The sequence below is a fragment of the Aquila chrysaetos genome, chromosome 4 (assembly GCF_900496995.4).
Source record: "Aquila chrysaetos chrysaetos chromosome 4, bAquChr1.4, whole genome shotgun sequence".
Taxonomy (NCBI): Eukaryota; Metazoa; Chordata; class Aves; order Accipitriformes; family Accipitridae; genus Aquila; species Aquila chrysaetos.
Genome location: NC_044007.1, coordinates 54,279,486 through 54,298,275, shown reverse-complemented (window position 1 = coordinate 54,298,275; position 18,790 = coordinate 54,279,486). Strand labels below are relative to the sequence as shown.

Here is an 18,790-nt window from a genome sequence, read left to right as displayed (position 1 = left end):
CCACCATCCGTCAGGAAACTGGACTGGTCTTGCCCTGCAAATTCATACGTTCTCCAGTCTTTGAAGCAATTCAGAGTTGATCCATTTCAAAGTTAAATACACTGTTGCCCATGTGGAATATGACTGCACTCCAGCCTCAAGCCACCAGCTATAGCAGATGTTTTAAGTGACTGGAAAAAACTATTCAAATCATTTGATTAACTGTCTAAATATTTATAAAAAGTCCTGGTGGGTTTGGATCCTTCTAATCTCAGTTCCTTCTTTTCTTCAGTGTATTTCCTTCTCTTCTTCAAATACTAAGCTCCAGTCTATTTTCCCCTCTTTGTCTTCACCAGGTCTTTTTGCGTTACATCCCCAACTTCTGGAAGAGTTTTTCATTCATAATTGATGTTTTAAATTTGATGGCTCTGTCCTGCAGGGAGCATTGAATAAAACAATCAATTTGTAAATTTCTGATGTAAATTTTCCTTGAAACTTTGTTCAGCTTAATTATTATATTGGAAATAGTTTCCAAGTGTGACAACTAAAACCTTTTTTTTTTTTTTTTCTGTTAAGACATTGCCACTATCCTTTCCTTTAATGGAAACATTTGATTGATTCAAAAGTGTTTCATCAGTCGATGTGAGGACAAGGAAAATGAAAGTTGCTATTGTGTACTGGGTGGTAAATTTGTGTTAGCTATGCCCGAATGATTGTGGTAATGATTATTGTAATACCTGAGGCAATTGCTTCATGTTATTGCAACAGTGGCTTAAATCTGAGTGAGATGAATTCTACAGTTTGTTTTCTTTGTAATAATGCAGTTAAACAGACTTTTAATAACAGGAAAGGGGAAGACAATCAATACAAAGTCACTGTTTAAGGGTCCGGGCTCCCTGGGGGCTGTGGGGGCTGCCCATGGTGTCCATCAGGGCAGGTCCTGGCAGTCAGAGCCTGTCCCACCGCCCCAGCCAGGATCAGGGCAGTCGAGGGCACCAGGGCAGCCCCAGCCCGGGGCATTGGGCAGCCCCAGCCCGGGGCATTGGGCAGCCCCAGCCCTGGGCATTGGGCACCTTTGTTTGGCTAATATCCTGGCCAAACTACTTAACTCATGTTTTGAAGTATATTATCTGCTTCTAAAAGCTGCGTAACCAAGTGGCAAGAGCTCAAATATTATACCTCAGTCAGGTTTTCTGGCTTTGGGTTATCTGTGGTTGGAGCAACTCTCTGGTCCTTCAGCAGTCATGCTTCAGGGTGTTTTGGGCAGTCTTTCCAAGATGTAAAACTAAATAGAGTGAGGGTAACATAAACTATCCATTGTTATTGGAATAAAAGTATTGAAGGATCTGTGGTGTTTAGGAAAGATTGACTGATAGAGTATGGGACAACCATCTGTTTTGATATGTAATTTAAAATGACAGGAGATACTATGGATTGAAAAACCATGTAAGTGCCAAAGCCACTTAAAGAAATGATAAGAATTTTCTGTTGGAATAGCTCTAGGAGTCTGCTATAGGCTCTCAGGGTGAAGTTTTAATATGAACAGAAACCTTTAAAATGTTATAAAGGAAAATAAATGCTGCCAGCAATGAACTTGTTATGGGACACTTCCAGTTCCAGAGAGACACGGTAGAATAGATGTTACTAATAATGGTAAGGCAAATATTTCTGTACAATGGAAAATTGATCTAGGCACTAACAGTCAATATCTTGAAAGGCTTTTGGAAAAATTTTGCTTTAAAACTATTTTTGAAGAAAAAGTTATCAAAGATTTGGAGGGAAATGGAAATCTGGATGGAATATGCTCAGTAAGAATAAATCATGTAATCCATCTACAGCAAGAAGAACAAAATCAGGAAGAACAGATCAAGTCTTTTTTTTTTTTTAATAACATGATAAATAATTTTCCAGGCAATAGAAATGTAACTGATTGTGTCCATCTGGATTTGTTATCCTACCACCTGGAAAACTGTTAGTTAAAATGGAGAATTTACACAAGAGGTGTACAGCAGCCAAGCCCCACACTAGCCCAATGGCTAGACAAGCAATACCAGGTTTTGTTGAGAAGGAAGAACTGGGGGAGAGATTTCAGTAACAAAGGAACAGTCTTGGGAGCAATATTTAATGTTTTTTCTGGTGGTTTTATCAAAAAATAGGAAGGTGCTAATGTAATTTGCTGACTACATAACATTGAGGGGCATCTGCCCTTCAAAGAAAGATTAGAGTATTATATAGGAGTAAGGCTTAGACTAATAGAGATGAAATTCAGTAGTACGAAGTGTAAGGTCATAAGATCTAAGATGTCACTAGGTTGCCTCAGCTGGAAATGACAGAGGACTAAAGAGACCTGAAGACATTAGTTAGCCACAATGACTGTAAGCTGCCAGTGTAATGTATGTGTGAAAAAGGCCAATGCAATTCTAAAGTTAATTGGTTGAGTTTTTTTTTCAGCAGAGACAGAAATGTGTCACAGTATGAGGGTAATGGTCTCTAATGAAACTTCCTCTGGAGTACTGTGTATGGTTCAGGCCACCCATGGTGCAGAAAGATAACTTCAGGCAGGACCAGGTAGAGGTGGGCTTTGCTAAATTTATGAAAAAATGATTTTCCATCACTGCCTGTCAACAGGCAGAAGGAAGGAGAGCAGACTGGTGTCTCCCATGCATGCGTTGGCAGTGAGGAAGCTGGGACCAGAGGCAGAGCCGTGACGTCATCCTGACCAGAGACCTCTGTATGTGGAGGAGTCAGTGATCCACACAGCAGTTAACCTGAGCACACTAAGGCCTGTGCTGTGCTGTGCTGTGCTGTGCTGTGCCAGGCTGTGCTGCAGGTGTGGTGTGGCCTTCAGGCTGTGCTGTGCTGCACACATCCCTCTGCTGCAGGTTTAACTTTGCCAGCTAATTGCACAGAGGAGCCTGCAGGCAGCTCCCACTCATTACCAGCAATTACAGCACCTGCATGGCCTTGCCTGTATCCAAAGCACAGCGAGAAGTTCTCTTGTGAACATCCTTTCTGTTTGACAGTAGAAATGATAAATAAAGTTGTTTTCTTGTAAGAAAATCCTGTAATAGCTCAAATGACTGAAACAGGGGATCCTCTTCTCCTGACAGGGTCTGCATGGTGTGCTGCATATGGGTTGGAGTCCTGTTTGATGCTACACTGCTTGGGGTTCCCAGCATATAAGGGGATGTAAGATTATCTATACTATTTTCTTCTTATAGTGTTAGCACTAATACATTACATTTTGACTACTACCTTGCAGAGTCTGAGCGCCTTTCTTACTGGGATAATAATTATCCAACCCAGCCTCCACATCAGTGAGGAGAAACTCCCTTATCAGAGCTACAGGGAACTTTGAATGTAATTTCTATCCATATCAAGAAGAAAGTGGTCTTGCACTTGGTCTTCCAGGTGTGAGGCCAGACTCTCAAGCTGCAGCAGGCTGCTCCTAGTCCCTTCTGTTACAAGTCTGACTCCATGTGAAATACATGAACTGAGATTGATGCGTAGAATAAACAGAAACAGAGATTGACCTTACCTGGAGAGTAAGACCTTCTTATGGGCGAAGGTAAGGGAACACAGATCTCCCTTGTCTTCAATGGGTGTCCTAGTTTCAGCTGGGATAGAGTTAACTGTCTTCCTAGTAGCTGGTACGGTGCTATGTTTTGAGTTCAGTATGTGAAGAATGTTGGTAACACTGATGTTTTCAGCTGTTGCTAAGTAGTGTTTAGACTAATGTCAAGGATTTTTCAGCTTCTCATGCCCAGCCAGCGAGAAAGCTGGAGGGGCACAAGAAGTTGGCACAGGACACAGCCAGGGCACCTGACCCAAACTGGCCAACAGGGTATTCCATACCATGTGACGTCCCATCTAGTATAGGAACTGGGAAGTGGGGGCGGGGAATCGCCGCTGGGGGACTAGCTGGGTGCCGGTCGGCGGGTGGTGAGCAATTACACTGCGCATCATTTGTACATTCCAATCCTTTCATTATTGCTGTTGTCATTTTATTAGTGTTATCATTATCATCATTAGTTTCTTCTTTTCTGTTCTATTAAACTGTTCTTATCTCAACCCGTGGGTTTTGCTTCTTTTTCCTGATTTTTCTCCCCCATCCCGCTGGGTGGGGGGGGAGTGAGTGAGCGGCTGCGTGGTGCTTAGTTGCTGGCTGGGGTTAAACCATGACAATGGGTTATGAAGATGGCTAGCTAGGGTATAATGGAGAATAGGACATCTTCCCAAAGTGATTTTTTTTCTGGAGAAAAATGTCTTTTTTGGGAATCCATTCAGAAAATTGGACCCAAGTTTGAAAATAAATTCCAGAAGACAACACACATACTCAAAAACTCTGTCCTGCAAAAGATGTTTTGCTAGTTTTATTTTGGACTCAACTCTAGTGAAAGGGATGAACTTGGCTGCTGTGGAATTTGGCTAATACCCACATATACAGGATCCTGTAGCTCTCAAAATTTCAATGGATAAACAGTCTAGAAAGCTATTTTTTCCACTGTGTCGGGTTCTAAATTAATCTTCCAGCTTTCCCATTCAGAAAAACAAATGGATCTCTGGCACTATGTAATTCTAATTAGCAGAAGACAGAACTAACATTTCCAAAGAGTCTCTCTCCCGGGACCAATGTGACTAAATACATGTGGATACACAATGCTGCAGGGATTCTGAGACTTACAGAGCTCCAAGTGGTTTGAAACATGCACTTTAATATTCAAATAAGAGTTAAGTGGTTTAAGATTAGCTGTGGATATTATCTCACTTTAAAGCCAGATAAAAGTGTGTAAATTTAAGTGCCAAAATAATGAAAGAACTCAAAAGATTTTCCTGCCACACTCTATCTTCATTTTATTTACAGAATAAACAGAGGCAGCACAGAATTTGAAAACTGTATTGGACTTGGTAGTGCCATTATACCTGGAAAAACACTGAAAATGTTTAGATTTTTATATCCCACCTGTGATCTATACAAATTGTATTTCAATGAGAGCAGAGAAATGAGATGTTTAATTGTTTTCATTTCTCTACAGCTCTCTGAATTTTTAAAAAGTAATTTGTATGTCATTAAGTCTTTTAAGATGTCAGTGCAAATAACCCATGGTGAAGGAGTGGATCAGGAGTCTGTAATAGAATCCAGGAGTCCATCCACTGAGGCCCCGACCTTCTCTAATTAAGAATGTACATTATTACAGATTCTATAGCTCAGTGGTGCTGCCATTTGCACAGAATTCTGAGGGGAAGAAAAGGTTATATAGGGGTTCCCATTTTTCATTCTGCCTGTTGCAGGTTTGGCCAGTTTCCTGAGCCAAGATACAGTTTCTGTGACTGTACAACTTTCTGCTGGCCATACTTTCTGTGCTCAGGAGCAAAGACCAAAAGCCCATATGGTTAATGTAGCTGAGCAGCTCCTGATGTGGGAGATGAAGGGGCATGTGAACTTACTCCATGGTGTAGCATCAGGCAGGAGGTAGCGGCTCCCCAGGGAACAAGTAGCTAGTGGGGAGAATAAAGAGATTTCAGGTGGAGTCAAGGCAGTGAGGTGAAGAAGAGGGTACAGATGAACCATTGTACAGAAAAGCCTGGGACCCGCTGGCCTCATCCAGGCCTTCTGCTGGGGGTTCAACCCTCAAGGGGAAACGCCTCAGCAGAGGAGGAGGATCTGGAAAGTTCTCAGTTGTGTTGCGTGGTGAGTGTGGTGCAAAGTGGCTATAGCAGAACTGAGAGGATTAATCTTTCTGTCAGTGCAAATGCACAAAGTGGACTAATCACTTGTATTGAAAGTCAAACGTACAGTGCAGAGCAAAAATCTGTATTTACAATGACATCACAGTGTGTTCCACATACTAGACCTCAGATGATGGAAATTGTTCTGATGTAATATTCAGACACACGGATTGTACATTTCTGTGCCAAAATGCTGTGATCAAAATGAAAGAAGACAAGCCCATTTTATTATCCCTAGAGGTAATACTGTTTAATTTAGAAACAAGAAGTTGGGTCATAAAGCTGCGTTATTTATATCTACTTAAATGCCTCATGAGGTCATGTACTTGATTTAGTATTTTATCTTAAATAAGACGATAAAAAAGTAACACTTTGTCAACAGAACAAAGGAAGTATTGAATTGTAACACAGTGTATGGCTTTATAGAGTTTTGCTGCTAATTACTTCTCTAGATTGTCTGTCATTAAGCTGAAATATCTACATTACATGCACTGTGGCTTGGCATTAAAAAATAAAGAAAGGAACCCGTAAAATATTCCTATTCTTGTACCATGGCAAAGGTCAATACAGGGACTGATCTTTCCTAGTTTCTGGTTCATAACACAATAATATTTTTTTCTCTCTTAAATCTGATTTAGCTGAGGAAAAAAATCCTAGAAATCATTTTGAATTGGAATGCTGATGTTATATGGAATTTAGTGAAGATACTTAAAAGGGAGAACTCTCAGTTCGAAGCTGCTGTCATCGTGTCTTTGCACAGAGATAGCACAGGGTATCGGTATCTGTCTCTGCCTCTCTCCCTCTTCGATGCTATATTTATCACCCCCCTGGCCATAAAAGGTCTGGACTAAGGCTCTGACATTCCACTGACTGCAGGCATTATTTTTGTTCTGGACCTTGAAGTCCAGTCCTTACCCGTCGTCCTGACTACCTCTTTCTTTGCTGGCTTCATCATTGCTGTGTTTTTCTGCTATTCATCCACTTGAGAGCTATTGCATTTACTGCCATTCATTTGGGCCCTGGTAAGTGTTTATGACAGAAGATTATATTTGTTTGATTATTTTTAATCTGAATCTGTAATGCCGAGTTGAGAGTAGCTCCCTTTATTCTTCTCAGCTCAGCAGTTATTTGAGGGACTTGTGGACATGAACTGAAGACATCTGAGGGTTCAGCTGTGAAACAAAGCAAAGTAGTGCAAGGGTTCACTTATTATCAACTCAACTATCCTTGCATATTGCCACAGTACTCTCAAATGAAGCATGGGTTACTGAGATCCAGGAGCAATTTGTTGTGTAACCTCCTTTGGGCTTAGAGAATTTGTAAATAATCTAAATATTTTCTAGTGCATAGGATGTTTTCTGATTTGTAAAGCCATTGACTGAGCTGAAGGAAATGTTTTTTTTTTTTTCCTCTTTACAAGAGTTTCTGTTTTTTATCTATTTCACTATTTTCACTGATTGATGGAGTAGATCTTTAAAGAATTACACAGACTGGTAAACAGTGCAAGAGGTAATGCCAATAAAATCACTTTCTTTAATGTGTAGCTATGACCTATGAACAAGTACAGAACTGTCTGTCTGCTCAGTAGACATTTTGAAAATTCAGCTCAACAGCTGCTAACATACAGCTCCAAAAACTGCATATTCATCTAACTATGGCCACTAATATTTTTAGGCAAAGCTCTGCAGTTATGAAATGCTATGCAGATCTTGAGAAGGAGTGTTGCCCTCACACTAAAGGGGGCTGATTAGTGGACACAGACTAAGTAGGTGCAGGTTGCATGGATTTTATAAAACTTAAGAGATGGGAGTCAATCTGATAATCAGACAGGGCTCCAATTAGGAGCAAAATCCTTACAAGGTTCAGTGTTTCTTGTCAACTCCAATAGGACCAGACTACTATATCTGATCAGACTAGTATAACTAACTGATCCTGACCTGTGAGCAATGCTTGATGTTTCAGAGGAAGTATAAAACATAACTCATAGTGTGATAAAATATCTATAAAAGCAGTTTCCTCTTATATGACGTGAGTCAGAGTTTGCCTTTGATTTGAACCAGGAGAGCTGACTTTGTATTCAGCTCCTGCCTTACTGCCTTAGTTCTTACTCTTGTCATAGACTCCTCTTACTCCTGAGGACAGTGAAGTCCTGACATTTTACGTTTGGAAGAAAAAGGTTGCCTTTGTACATTTTAAATATGCTGACTAAGTCTGCTGCTTGTTCTTTTGCTCTAATAAGTTGTAAATGAAATGCCTCCTTTAACTTCTCCTTAATGGGCAACACAAGCAGTGCTTTATACTTTTGGATCACATTCCTTACTTTGAAGCATGGAAGGTTGTGGGAATCCCTGAGCGACAGGACCGAAAGGCTGTTAGCACTGTGGCTGTTGTATCTGTGATGAAGCCAGCCAACGCTGCAAATAAAGGTGGTGAAGACAAAGGGAGACAACTGTAATACTCTCCAGAAGGAAAACTGGATGTTCTCACGTTCTTTCCCTTTCAGTGTGCAAGACAATACTCATCTGTACGCCTTAACTTTGCTCAGCAGGCATCACAATGGCTTGCAAACCCTAAACCTAGCTCTGCAGAGCTGGGAGAGAAAGCAATGAAGAAAAATGGAGAAGGAATCTTCTGAAACTAGGGAAATTAAGAGGAACTACATACTACCAGAAGCTAACAAAGTGACATAAATAACAACACAAAATATTGTTAGGTATTAGAAGCAAGGATGCTAGGCAGAATAATTGCGTTCTTTAGACTTAGAGGAAACAAATAGCCAGCAGGAGAAATGAGGGAATTAAAAGCGAACCTCAGTTTTTGCCATACGGAACAATGGGCTAACACTCTCCCATCCCTCCCCCTTCCTCAGATAAAAATAAAGTAAACGCATAAACTGGTCTCCTCAAAGTCACAGTTACACTGTGGTCAGGGTAGCAGCAATTTCTTTTACATACTTAAAGACTTCTGAATGACTTTCTTACTTGTTGACTTTCTGCAAACAAGTGATCTGTTCTGTTATCACAAAAAGAGCAGTTCGAGAGAGACCCCTGAAATATAAGAAAGTTGAAACATTGGGGTTTTTTTTCATAATTCAAGGTGACTACCTGAGCAGTTACCAAAGAGAATAGTTTGCAATTTGTTGACTCATTATCAGAACCAAATACTAAGGAAAAAGCCAAGGACTGAAATTTAGGAAGCATAAAGACCAGAGAAAAAAAATCTTGATTTTCATGAAATCATGATTACACTCCAGCTCAGTAGGTGTATTTTATGTCAAAATGTCAGATCATTGTTCATTAACATGAATAAAACCAGAAGCAGAACAAGTCTCCTATTGTCATGATTGGTATTAAAAAAACCCCAATAACACCTCTCACCATTGTTTTTGGATCTTCTTTAAATTCTTCTAAACATTTCTCCACTGTAGCTCATTTCTATTCATAATCATGTACCTTTTCAGGGACAATCCTAGCCATATCCTAGCCTAATCACCAGTGATAAGAGAAAGAAAAGTTATCATAGGGATTAGTAGAGGCAAGCTGCATGTCAACGAAGAAAGTAAGTTTTAAAAACAGCAAAATAAAACAATAACAAAATAAAGACTGAATTGCCAGCTTAAAAAAAAACCAAGGGAAATCCTTTCTGCATTCAACCCTCATCACATTCTGAGAGGTGAACTACCTCTCACCTGATCAAATTTCCTACTACAAGCAACTGCAAGACAATCTATTGATGACTGTGCAAAGTAAAACTTAGATGGGGCTATCATCTGGAGGAAGTTTCTTGACAATCTTGAACATGACATACTGGGTTAAAAAAAAAGGGGCATTTGGACTGAGGAGCATGATATTGTTTTACTCATTGCATACAGACTGTATCCCTGATTAAACTGTAAAAGTATGACAAGCCATTTTAAATGGATCTCTGGTATCACACACAAAATAATCACTGTAATGTATGTTTACAGAAAAAGTGACATCCTTTTCAATCTTAATGTTTTTAATTCACTGTTAAAATATTAAATGGAATATTAAATTCAATCTGAAAATTGGATTACAAAAATGAATGAAATGTTAATATATTTTTATTTCATCTTATATAGCCTTGTTGGAATTGCTTATGCCTTTTAAAATAATTTATTACTTTATTGTCTTTTTTGTAATTTAACAAAAATATTTACACTATCTCTGAAGAAGCTGAGCACATAAAATTTCATTAGTTCGCAGTAATGAGTGGAGAAGTTGAGCACGTGAAACTTGAATAGTTTGCAGTAACAAGGAGACCAACTACAAATGAATGGACACAATAGTGCAAGGTTTTCTGGTCATGATGAATGACATATGAGTGTCTTGAAACTTAAATACAAACCTATCTTAAAGTCTAAAACACATCATAAAAAGATAACCCTAAATTCATTGCATTTGATGTTTGAAGTTTTAAGTTCTGTGTTAGTTTGTATGAAGTTGCATATTATTTGTATGCTAACTCAGAAGTTTCTTTGACAATATCCTTATGTTTGATCTGTTCTTTTTCAGACACTGTCCTATTTATTTACATTCAGAAACGTGCAGTAAAAAACAAAATTAGAAGACGCGCATGATGTCTTTACCTTTCTACCAAAGACACCATGAGCACTATGACCGTGCATACCGCCATAAAGCACTGCAGTCCACTGTAAGCCAGTACCAAAAGGAAGCAAAGAGCAAATCTGCTGTCTATGCTCAGGGATCTACAGCTTATGCTAGGGGCTCTGCAGCCTATCGCCATGCATCTGCAGCAGACTTCAGCCTTGACTCTTCAGCAGCATATAGTCATGGCTCTTCAGCCCATGACCTTGAGTCGGCAGCCTACAGCTATGGATCTACAGCCTATGATCATTCTGCTGCACAAAGTAAAAGATCTGCTGCCTACAGTCTTGACTCTGAATCCCTCAGCAAGAGCTCAGCTGCCTACAGCCATGGATCTGAATCCATCAATAAGTTGGCTGCAGCCTACAGGCTGGGATCTGCAGCCTACAGTCTTGGGTAAGTAAATCTGTCTTTGAAATAATATTTTGAAACAAAAATGTCCAACCACCCCCCATTGAAATCAATGGCAAAACTCTCCTCCTCTTCCACAGAAATTGATTCTTTAACTTGGTGTTAATGTATTTTCCAGGCTTGGTGTTTTCCTTTGGCTTTGGCAATGGGAAGGACTGTGGTCAGCTTAGTTTGATGGACTAATTCATGTGTGATGGTTAGACTGGCATAAGAAGAGCACTGGCAATGCTGATGTGGCTGAATGATGACATATTCATGCTCCAAACTGGTTAGGCATGAGCAACCTCTCCTTCCAAGTTTTTTAGCCATATTAGTACAGTTGAATTTAATATGCAGTGTTGAGATAGCTTTTGGGTTGAGGCTGGCTCTTATCTGGTCAGGTTGGAGCAGTAAAAGAACTTAGGGCTGTTCATGCAAGTTTGAGCTGACATGTTCATATATCATTAAACAATTCTTCTTTGGCCTAATGGTTTCACTTTTATGCTAAGTGATTCAAGAAATTGAAATTTTCACTCTGTGTATTGGTTGAGGCATACTATTTCTAAAGAAGGAATACCCTGAAGTGTTCATCTTCCACTAGAAGAGCAGCTATGCTTAGCTACCATGTTTTTTAGATAATAAATATTGCTCAAGCACTTATATTAGCAGAATATTTTAGATATCATAGCCTCACATTATTTGTATGCACCTCAGATTTACAGAAATTAGGGGAGTATTAAAGTAAGATTAGAGCAGCTGTTAGCAATAGAGGAAATGATCAACAAATGATAGCCCAAAACATCTGCTCACTGTTATATTAATACAAAATTTAGGCTATTATTAGCAGAACTGATCAAGATGTGCCCATTAGAAAATTTAAATTTTGAAAACTTAATATCCTCCAAGGATTGTGGATAAAGATAGAATTTTGGCCAAAACCACTGAGGGAAAGACTACCTGTACTGCAGTAAACTATGCCTTGCAATTATAGCCTTCACTTGGCTTTCAGGAAGTTCAGGGTCAAGTCTTTATTTGCCAGGGTCTGTTCAGGAATTTGAACCTCAGGCTGTTAGAGCCCAGATGAATGACTTGACTACTTGACTGTCTTGGGCTGGGTAATATCCAGTCTTTGCTGGTGAAACAATTTCACTTGTGCAAATAATTAACCACTGAGTGGAGCAGCAAGAAACTCATTTATAATCTGCTGATAAAGGGAAGCAAACTGAAGATGTTGGGACTGAGGGTTATGTTTCCAGAGAGAGTTGGGAAGGGGAAGATATCCCAAATTTCTGCAATGATGCAGCTGTGCCTACACACTGTTGCTGACCCTAACCCAAAGCCTCCTTCTTTTCATAGAAAATGTTCCCATAAGAAATGGGAACATCACTTGAAGTTGCAAAAAATTACTGTAAAAAAACCCTGCTTCCAAGTCCCAGTAATAAACACTTCAGCGACTCTGGTTTGTCAGATGAGTTTTTTCTGAAACCTGTAGATTCTTACCAAGAAGAACTCTAATGTCAGCCAAGTAATATTAAAGGAAATTGAATTGCTTAATTAGAAGAAAACTTAAAACATTTCCAGGTTTCCTGAGGTTTTGTTCGAGATAATAGCTTTTGGTTTAAAATAGTATATTTGGTGATACATCCAAGCTACTCTGTAGTACAAAAGTTGCCAACAGATTGATATACTATCCTGGTAATCAGAGATAAGAATGTCTCACCTGTAACTTTTTTTTTTTGCTGATCCTGTTCTTGTCTTGGAGCTTTGACACGCTCAGTGCTGCTACGTAAGACTAGGACTCAGGAGATTAGACCCACGCAATTTAAATCTCTCTTGCACAAAACTTAATTAATACATGAGAGAGTATGTTTCTGAATGATAATCTCAATATTTAACCTAATTTTATGTTTAATGTGGCTTCAACATTGGTATTTATTTGGGTTTTGCAGCCGATTTTGCTGCAAGTTGCAAGAGATAAAGTAGAACAAGTAATGTGACTATACGGTTAAATGTAGTGCTAATTTGAAGTAATTCTTTCCAAGTTTGTACTGTCTTCCCCAGATAGCACAACACACTTCAAGGGATAATGTGGAGACAAAAAGTGTTACTAAAATAAATTGGGCAAATCAAAGAATTTCTGTTTTTATCTCTATGAAAGGAATGGTGTAGCAAAAAAAAAAAAAAAAAAAAAAAAGGAGACGAGTCTTCAAACTCAGTTTTCAAAAAGTAGAAAGGGCCGTGAATCAAAATCCTGTACCTAAATGACCTACAACAGTGGTGGTTGCTTGAAACCTGAATGGACACATGAATCCAAATCCAGATAAAATCCTTTGGGTAACAATTGGTTATTGCATATTACCAGATTTTAATATCAAATATACATTTATGTATAATGGATATAGTTTTGTGGATAAACCCCATTAAGCCCAAAAGGAAAAGTATACTATTCAAATACTAAGCTTTTATTCAGGTCACTTCTTATTTTTATCTAAAGTAGCTTCTGCTAAACTTTACTATACTTGCAGAATTTATGTCTCATCCCTTTCTGCAGCCACTCTAAGGAAGAGTGTTCATAAAGCAACAGTGTTGACATGCAGTTAGTGCTACCTGAGGAATTCATCACGGGAAAACAGTGGAGAAGGACTAGGGACTAGGTAACTGGCAAGACCTTGATCTGAACACAATTCTTTGGCTTTGAAGCTTCATTTGAGTGGAAAACATGCCCAGAGCATGGACATAGACAGCTTAAAGGAGCTGCAGCTTGCCTTTTCACAAGGACAAAAAATTCTCTGTTTGCAAGTGGGCTGTCCCTTCCCCACATTTCAAGTCTTCTTCACACCATGACAGCTTGAAGAAGTAAAAGGAGAGAAATGAAAACTGGCAAAACCAAGAGCAAGTAAGGAAGCTTGCAGCTTTGCTGGTTACAGTTTGCCAAAGCTGCAAAATCTGGGGTTGCTAAAAGAAAGCGAGTCTAAAGGTTGCCACTTCACACCTAGCCCTCCCTACCAGCTCACGGGGCCGTCTCCAGCCGTACACTGCTCCTTCGGCCTCGGCAGAGCCAGGAGGAGCAGGGTGCGCTGCATCCCCAGGGGATTCAGCAGGGTCTGTACAGGCGAGGGGTGGCAGCTCTCTCCCAAAAGCTGTTGTTGTGGCCACCTGTCCTCTTCCCTGTCTCATCCTCAGGGGCTGCCAGCGTGGGCAGGCTGGCTCCTGTGGGAGAACCTTCTTCCCACAGCAGCATTCCATCCTCCATGTGCTTCTGAGAAGCTTTGAGTCAGGTCTGCCAAAGCTTCTTATAGCACTACAGGCCTGTCAAACAGGACTGCTGGATTAAACCCTTTTACCTCTTTTTTTGGAAGCTCAGTCATTTACTTTTGCTCAAACTTTCATTGCTTTTCCAAGTGTTATTTTCCTGGCCAGCAGCATCAGATAATCTCCTTGTGTCACAGACAGGTTATCTGCCACCAAATGGGCCAGAGACTTGCTTAGAGAGAAAACAGAAGTTACTGGTGTGGCTCAGGTATTTGCATATATTTTGCAGGTCAAATAAAATAGCAAAGAAGACATGGCATAATTCAGGTGAACCAAGCAAACAGAGGACAGATGCCTTACTAACTTGCAATTAATTAGGCAGCCAGACAGTAAGAGTGAATGCTCTTCTAAGCAATATTGTAACCAGGATCAGGACAGGGCTGAGTAAGTAATACACTTCAAGAAACATGAGAAGACCATGATCCTGGCACTGCTCATCTTTTGGTTTATTATAGGTTAAGAGTTAAGAAGGTGGCTTCCAAATATCATAGCCAAGCATGGAAATTGTTTTAATGAGACCTGCTATGTGGAAACAATTCCCCTTTAAAAAAATTTGTTGTGGAAGCTGTGTTAGGGAATACTGTGATTATTGCCAGCAATATTGCCTGGGCCTGTGACAAGTCTGTCAGCAACTTAAAATGAATACACTCACCAGAGAGCACCTCTCATCTTTAGATGATGGCTTTAAAGAGCTCTTTTCTGAAAATCCTTTTTTTTTTTTTCTTTCCTGTAACTGGGTTTGCCAATCCACTATCTCCTCTTTATGGTGAATAAATTCAAACACTGCATATTAGGAAAGAAGCAGCTGCTAGAAAGAGAGCCTGAAAATGCCTCTTGGCTAATGGAGCTCCACCAGCAGGTACAGCTGGGTACAGCCATTGTGTATACCAAATGCATCTCTTTCTGCTGTCATAATAAAGTGAGAGAGACCTGACGAAAGCATGCTAAAGACAAGATACATGATTTTCTAGAGGTGTAAAAGAGCTTACAGTTGGCTTTTCATGCAGGGGTGGAATAACTAAGGAATGAGGTGTTGTGGTCCCCTCCTGGAACACATTCTACATCCACTGGGCACAGACTGTCTTTGTGCAGGGTGGGAAATCTGTCCCTTCAGGCACAGAAACAAGGGCAGTGCCAACATATTGAAGTATATTTCTATCTGAGAATAAGACATCAAAACAAAACCTCTGTTTGAGAGTTTCAGGGGCCCTGCACGGTGGTGGTGTCTTTAGTTCCTCTGTTGAGCTAGAGGGAAAAGCTAATAGTGTCTATCTGTTTTTTTACATCTCTACAGGACAATGCTTGTGCCTTTAGGATTTTTACAGTCACCCAACTCCCAATTCAGTGACTCTACTGAGAAACTAGGAAAATGCTGTTGTTGATATTTTAACATGCTGAAAACCATCAAGAAATGAGGACAGTAGACTTGGGTCATCAACCTTGATAAGGTGGTACAGATAGTATCTGACCTGGAAGAAAACATACATACACTAGCTGGGCATATCAAGTGAGGCTGAAAGCTGTTAAAAGGTCATGGTACTGTTCCTCCTTGTGAAACTGGAGAGCACTGATACCCTGCTCCTTCTCCTCTGGGGAGATTCTGTTCCACATATCAGGTAAAAGGTTGGAACATTTTAAAATAAAGGGCAAGATTTCAGAATCTGGTTCAAGACAGCAGAGTCCTCCTTTGGACTACCTAAATAATGGTTGTAGGCAGGGTTTGGGTTTTGTGTTGCACAGGAAGAAATACTAATAACAAAAAAGGAAAACAGGGAAATAAACCCCATGATAGAAATAGTAATCAATTTGTTTTCCCATGCAAAGACCTCCATCTGAATATGCATTTCTACTAGCCTTCATATAGCTTTGCCTGAATGGAGGCAAATGATAAGAGGATTTGGAAAAGAGAAACATTTTCTGCTGCTTCAAATTTATTCATCTCAGCTCTTGGTTTATGCAGTGCAATTCTAAAAAAGATTTTGGAGTGACTCTGGATACCTCTCCTAAAACACCAGCTGGATGCTCTGATGTGGTCATGAAGCAATTAGGAATTTAGGAACAGCTGTGAGAGAAAGTGAAAATAAAACAGAAAGCATATTGTGTCAGCATGTTAATCCAAGGTATGCTTGTAGCTGAAATACTAGGTGCAGTTCTGATCATCTCATCTCAAAAAGTACAGTCTGAAAGTAGAAAAGGGTCAGATATCAGCAAGGAGGGTAGTGGGATGCATGGAATACCTTCTGTCTGGAGAAGGTAAGATACTGGGGCTCTTACTTTGGGAAGGAGGCAAACGTGAGCATGTAACGTTAATGTATAAAATAGTGAAAGATGTGCAGAGAGTGAACAAGGAACGATTTTTCACACAGAGTGGCATGTAAGCACAAAAGAGATTATAAAGTGGCAGATTAAAACAGGTTCAAAAGAAAGTGCCACATTCATATATAAATAAATTGTAAGTTCACTGCTACAGCCAGGATGCAACCTCTGGCTCAGGATGTCCCTAGGCTTTGCTTGAAACCAAAAAGATTTATCAAGGGAGGTATTTCTCTACGTAAACTGTCTTCATACGTGCTCTTGACCCATTGCTGGAACAGGAAACTGGTCTAAAAGCACCAGTGGCATTATTCAATGAAACACTTCTCGCCAGGGCCTTGCTTAGTCCAGGTCAAGTTTCTGGAAGAGCAAATGACTGAAGCAAATTGGTCGGAGAGTTGTGTTAGCAATCTGAGAACGGCAGACAATTACAGGATCCACATGGATCCATTATTCAGCTCACAGTTATCATCTGCGCTTTTGATAGCTGAGTGCTATCAAAGTATTGGGACCCAACCCTTGCTCTCAGAAGACAGCACAGCAACTATCACTGCAGCTGTCCCTTCCAGAGAAAGAAGAAGAGAGGAAAAGGCATCTAGAAAGGTGCTTTTCTGGTCCTGAGCACATACACACGAGGGCTGACCAAAGGATGCAATCACATGAAGGATCCAGGAGTAGTAATCCAGAAAAAAATCCAGTGGTTGCAGCAGAAGGTGCCGCAATTGAGAGACACGCGATTTAGAGAAGTCAGAAGGGAGTGGGAATCAGCTGTGCATGTATGGTGTTTTTATCCTAGTCATCATACCTCCATAAAAGTCCCAGTTCCATCCCTGTTTCTCAGGCTCTGTTGTGATGGAGATGTCTGGCATTAATTTGAAGGAGTTGGGGGATATTTTCATAAAGCCAGCTGTGGAAGGCAGAAAAAATGAAAGTGAGATATTCAACTTCAAACACTTGGAGTGTTTGATTAAAAAAACAACCATGAAACATACAGAACCTACAGGAATTTATTCTTTCATTTTCAAATAATTTTAGAGAGTTATAAGTGAAAGAGGAAAAAACCCAAACATGTAGGAAAGACATCAATAAAAGGCCTAGCAGAAAGTGATGGGAACTGCTATGTACGCTCCCCATTAATTCCCTGCATGAGTGTGTAATCTGGACCTTAACTGAAAACTAAACTGATAGGACAGCCAAGTTGTCCTTTAGGAATAAAGAGCTAGTCTGGATTTAACAGTGCTGAAAATGCCTGAGCTGAAATTTTCAACACATTTAATCTACTTTTATGAAAATAGAAACTTCTTGACATTTAAACTGAAGTTCAAATCATACTCTGATTCTTCTCGATGTAGAAACAACCAGGAATCAAGTGGCCTCATAAATGATTCAGCCTGAAGCCCCTAGGAAATCTGATGGCAGTCAGAGTCAAAATCCCAGATTTGTCCCATTTCAAAACAGGACAGGAATAAAAGTCACCTGCTAAGTAAAGAACTGCAGCTCCTTAGAGACTATAGTTCAGTTGTGAAAAATAATGAAAATACTTTGCCTTTGATGTTTCTTATCACTTATTTGACGACGAGTTCTCCCAATGGGTTTGCGGCTGGCCATAGTGATTGTACCACATCGTTGCCCAGCCCAGGAGTGAGGCCATTGCATACCCTGTTTCACTCTGTCTCTTCCTTTTTATTTTACTCTGCCTGGACTGTTCCCAAGTGTTTTCTGCTTGGATTTCTGTCCCTAAAGCTGGATCCACCTCCCTTGGACTCCCTCCCTGGCTGCCTTGGGCTGCACCTGGCATCAGACCCCAGAGTAGACAGCATCTCACTCAGTCTCTTCCTTGGCTGACCCAGTGGTGCCTGACGTGGTAAACCCTTGGCCCTACTCCTACAGCATGTGCCACAACCCCTCTCTGGCTGTGCTTTTGTTTGCATGGAAACCAGGATACCGGGGGAGGAGGAAGGAAGGAGAACTGGTGCACAGTTGCTTTTACCCCCCGTACCAAGGACAGTGGTGCTGTAGGCTCAGTGATGGTGGCTATAAAGTGGGCACCCAGGAAGAACAGAGGAGAGGGCTGCCTCACTGTGATGCCAGATGAGCCAAATACAGTCAAGTCTGATGAGATGGGCACTAAGCAGAAAGGAAGGGACACTCTTACGGATGGTGCTGGGAGTGGCAGGGCAAAGAGATGAGGGCTGGAAAGCAGATGTGGGAGGGAATGTGAATTCAGGCAAGGAACTAGATGGAGAAGGAGAAGAGATGACAGTAAGAAAGCCATTAAGAGAGCTAGAGAACAGAAGACTTTTAACAGGTGTTGGGTAGGGAGAGAACTCAGTCTGAGCAAAGGGACGGGCACAAAGAAACGAAGGAAGGGAAGATGGGAGAATGAAGCTGGACCCATATGATCTCACACACACAATTTCACATGGATAGACTATTAA

At 40.4% G+C, this 18,790-nt stretch overlaps 1 protein-coding gene across 3 annotated transcripts in view; it reads left to right on the top strand.

The window, feature by feature from the left end:
- The first annotated feature begins 6,568 nt into the window (after nucleotides 1-6,568).
- MYOM1 (myomesin 1) overlaps nucleotides 6,569-18,790 on the top strand; it is a 78,989-nt gene continuing 66,767 nt past the window's right edge. For all 3 annotated transcript variants that reach the window (XM_030010963.2, XM_030010961.2, XM_041122902.1), the window contains exons 1-2: nucleotides 6,569-6,731; nucleotides 10,245-10,733. In XM_030010963.2, coding sequence (XP_029866823.1) covers nucleotides 10,306-10,733 — 428 coding nt within the window. In that variant the 5' untranslated portion in view covers nucleotides 6,569-6,731; nucleotides 10,245-10,305. The remainder of the gene's footprint in view (nucleotides 6,732-10,244; nucleotides 10,734-18,790) is intronic.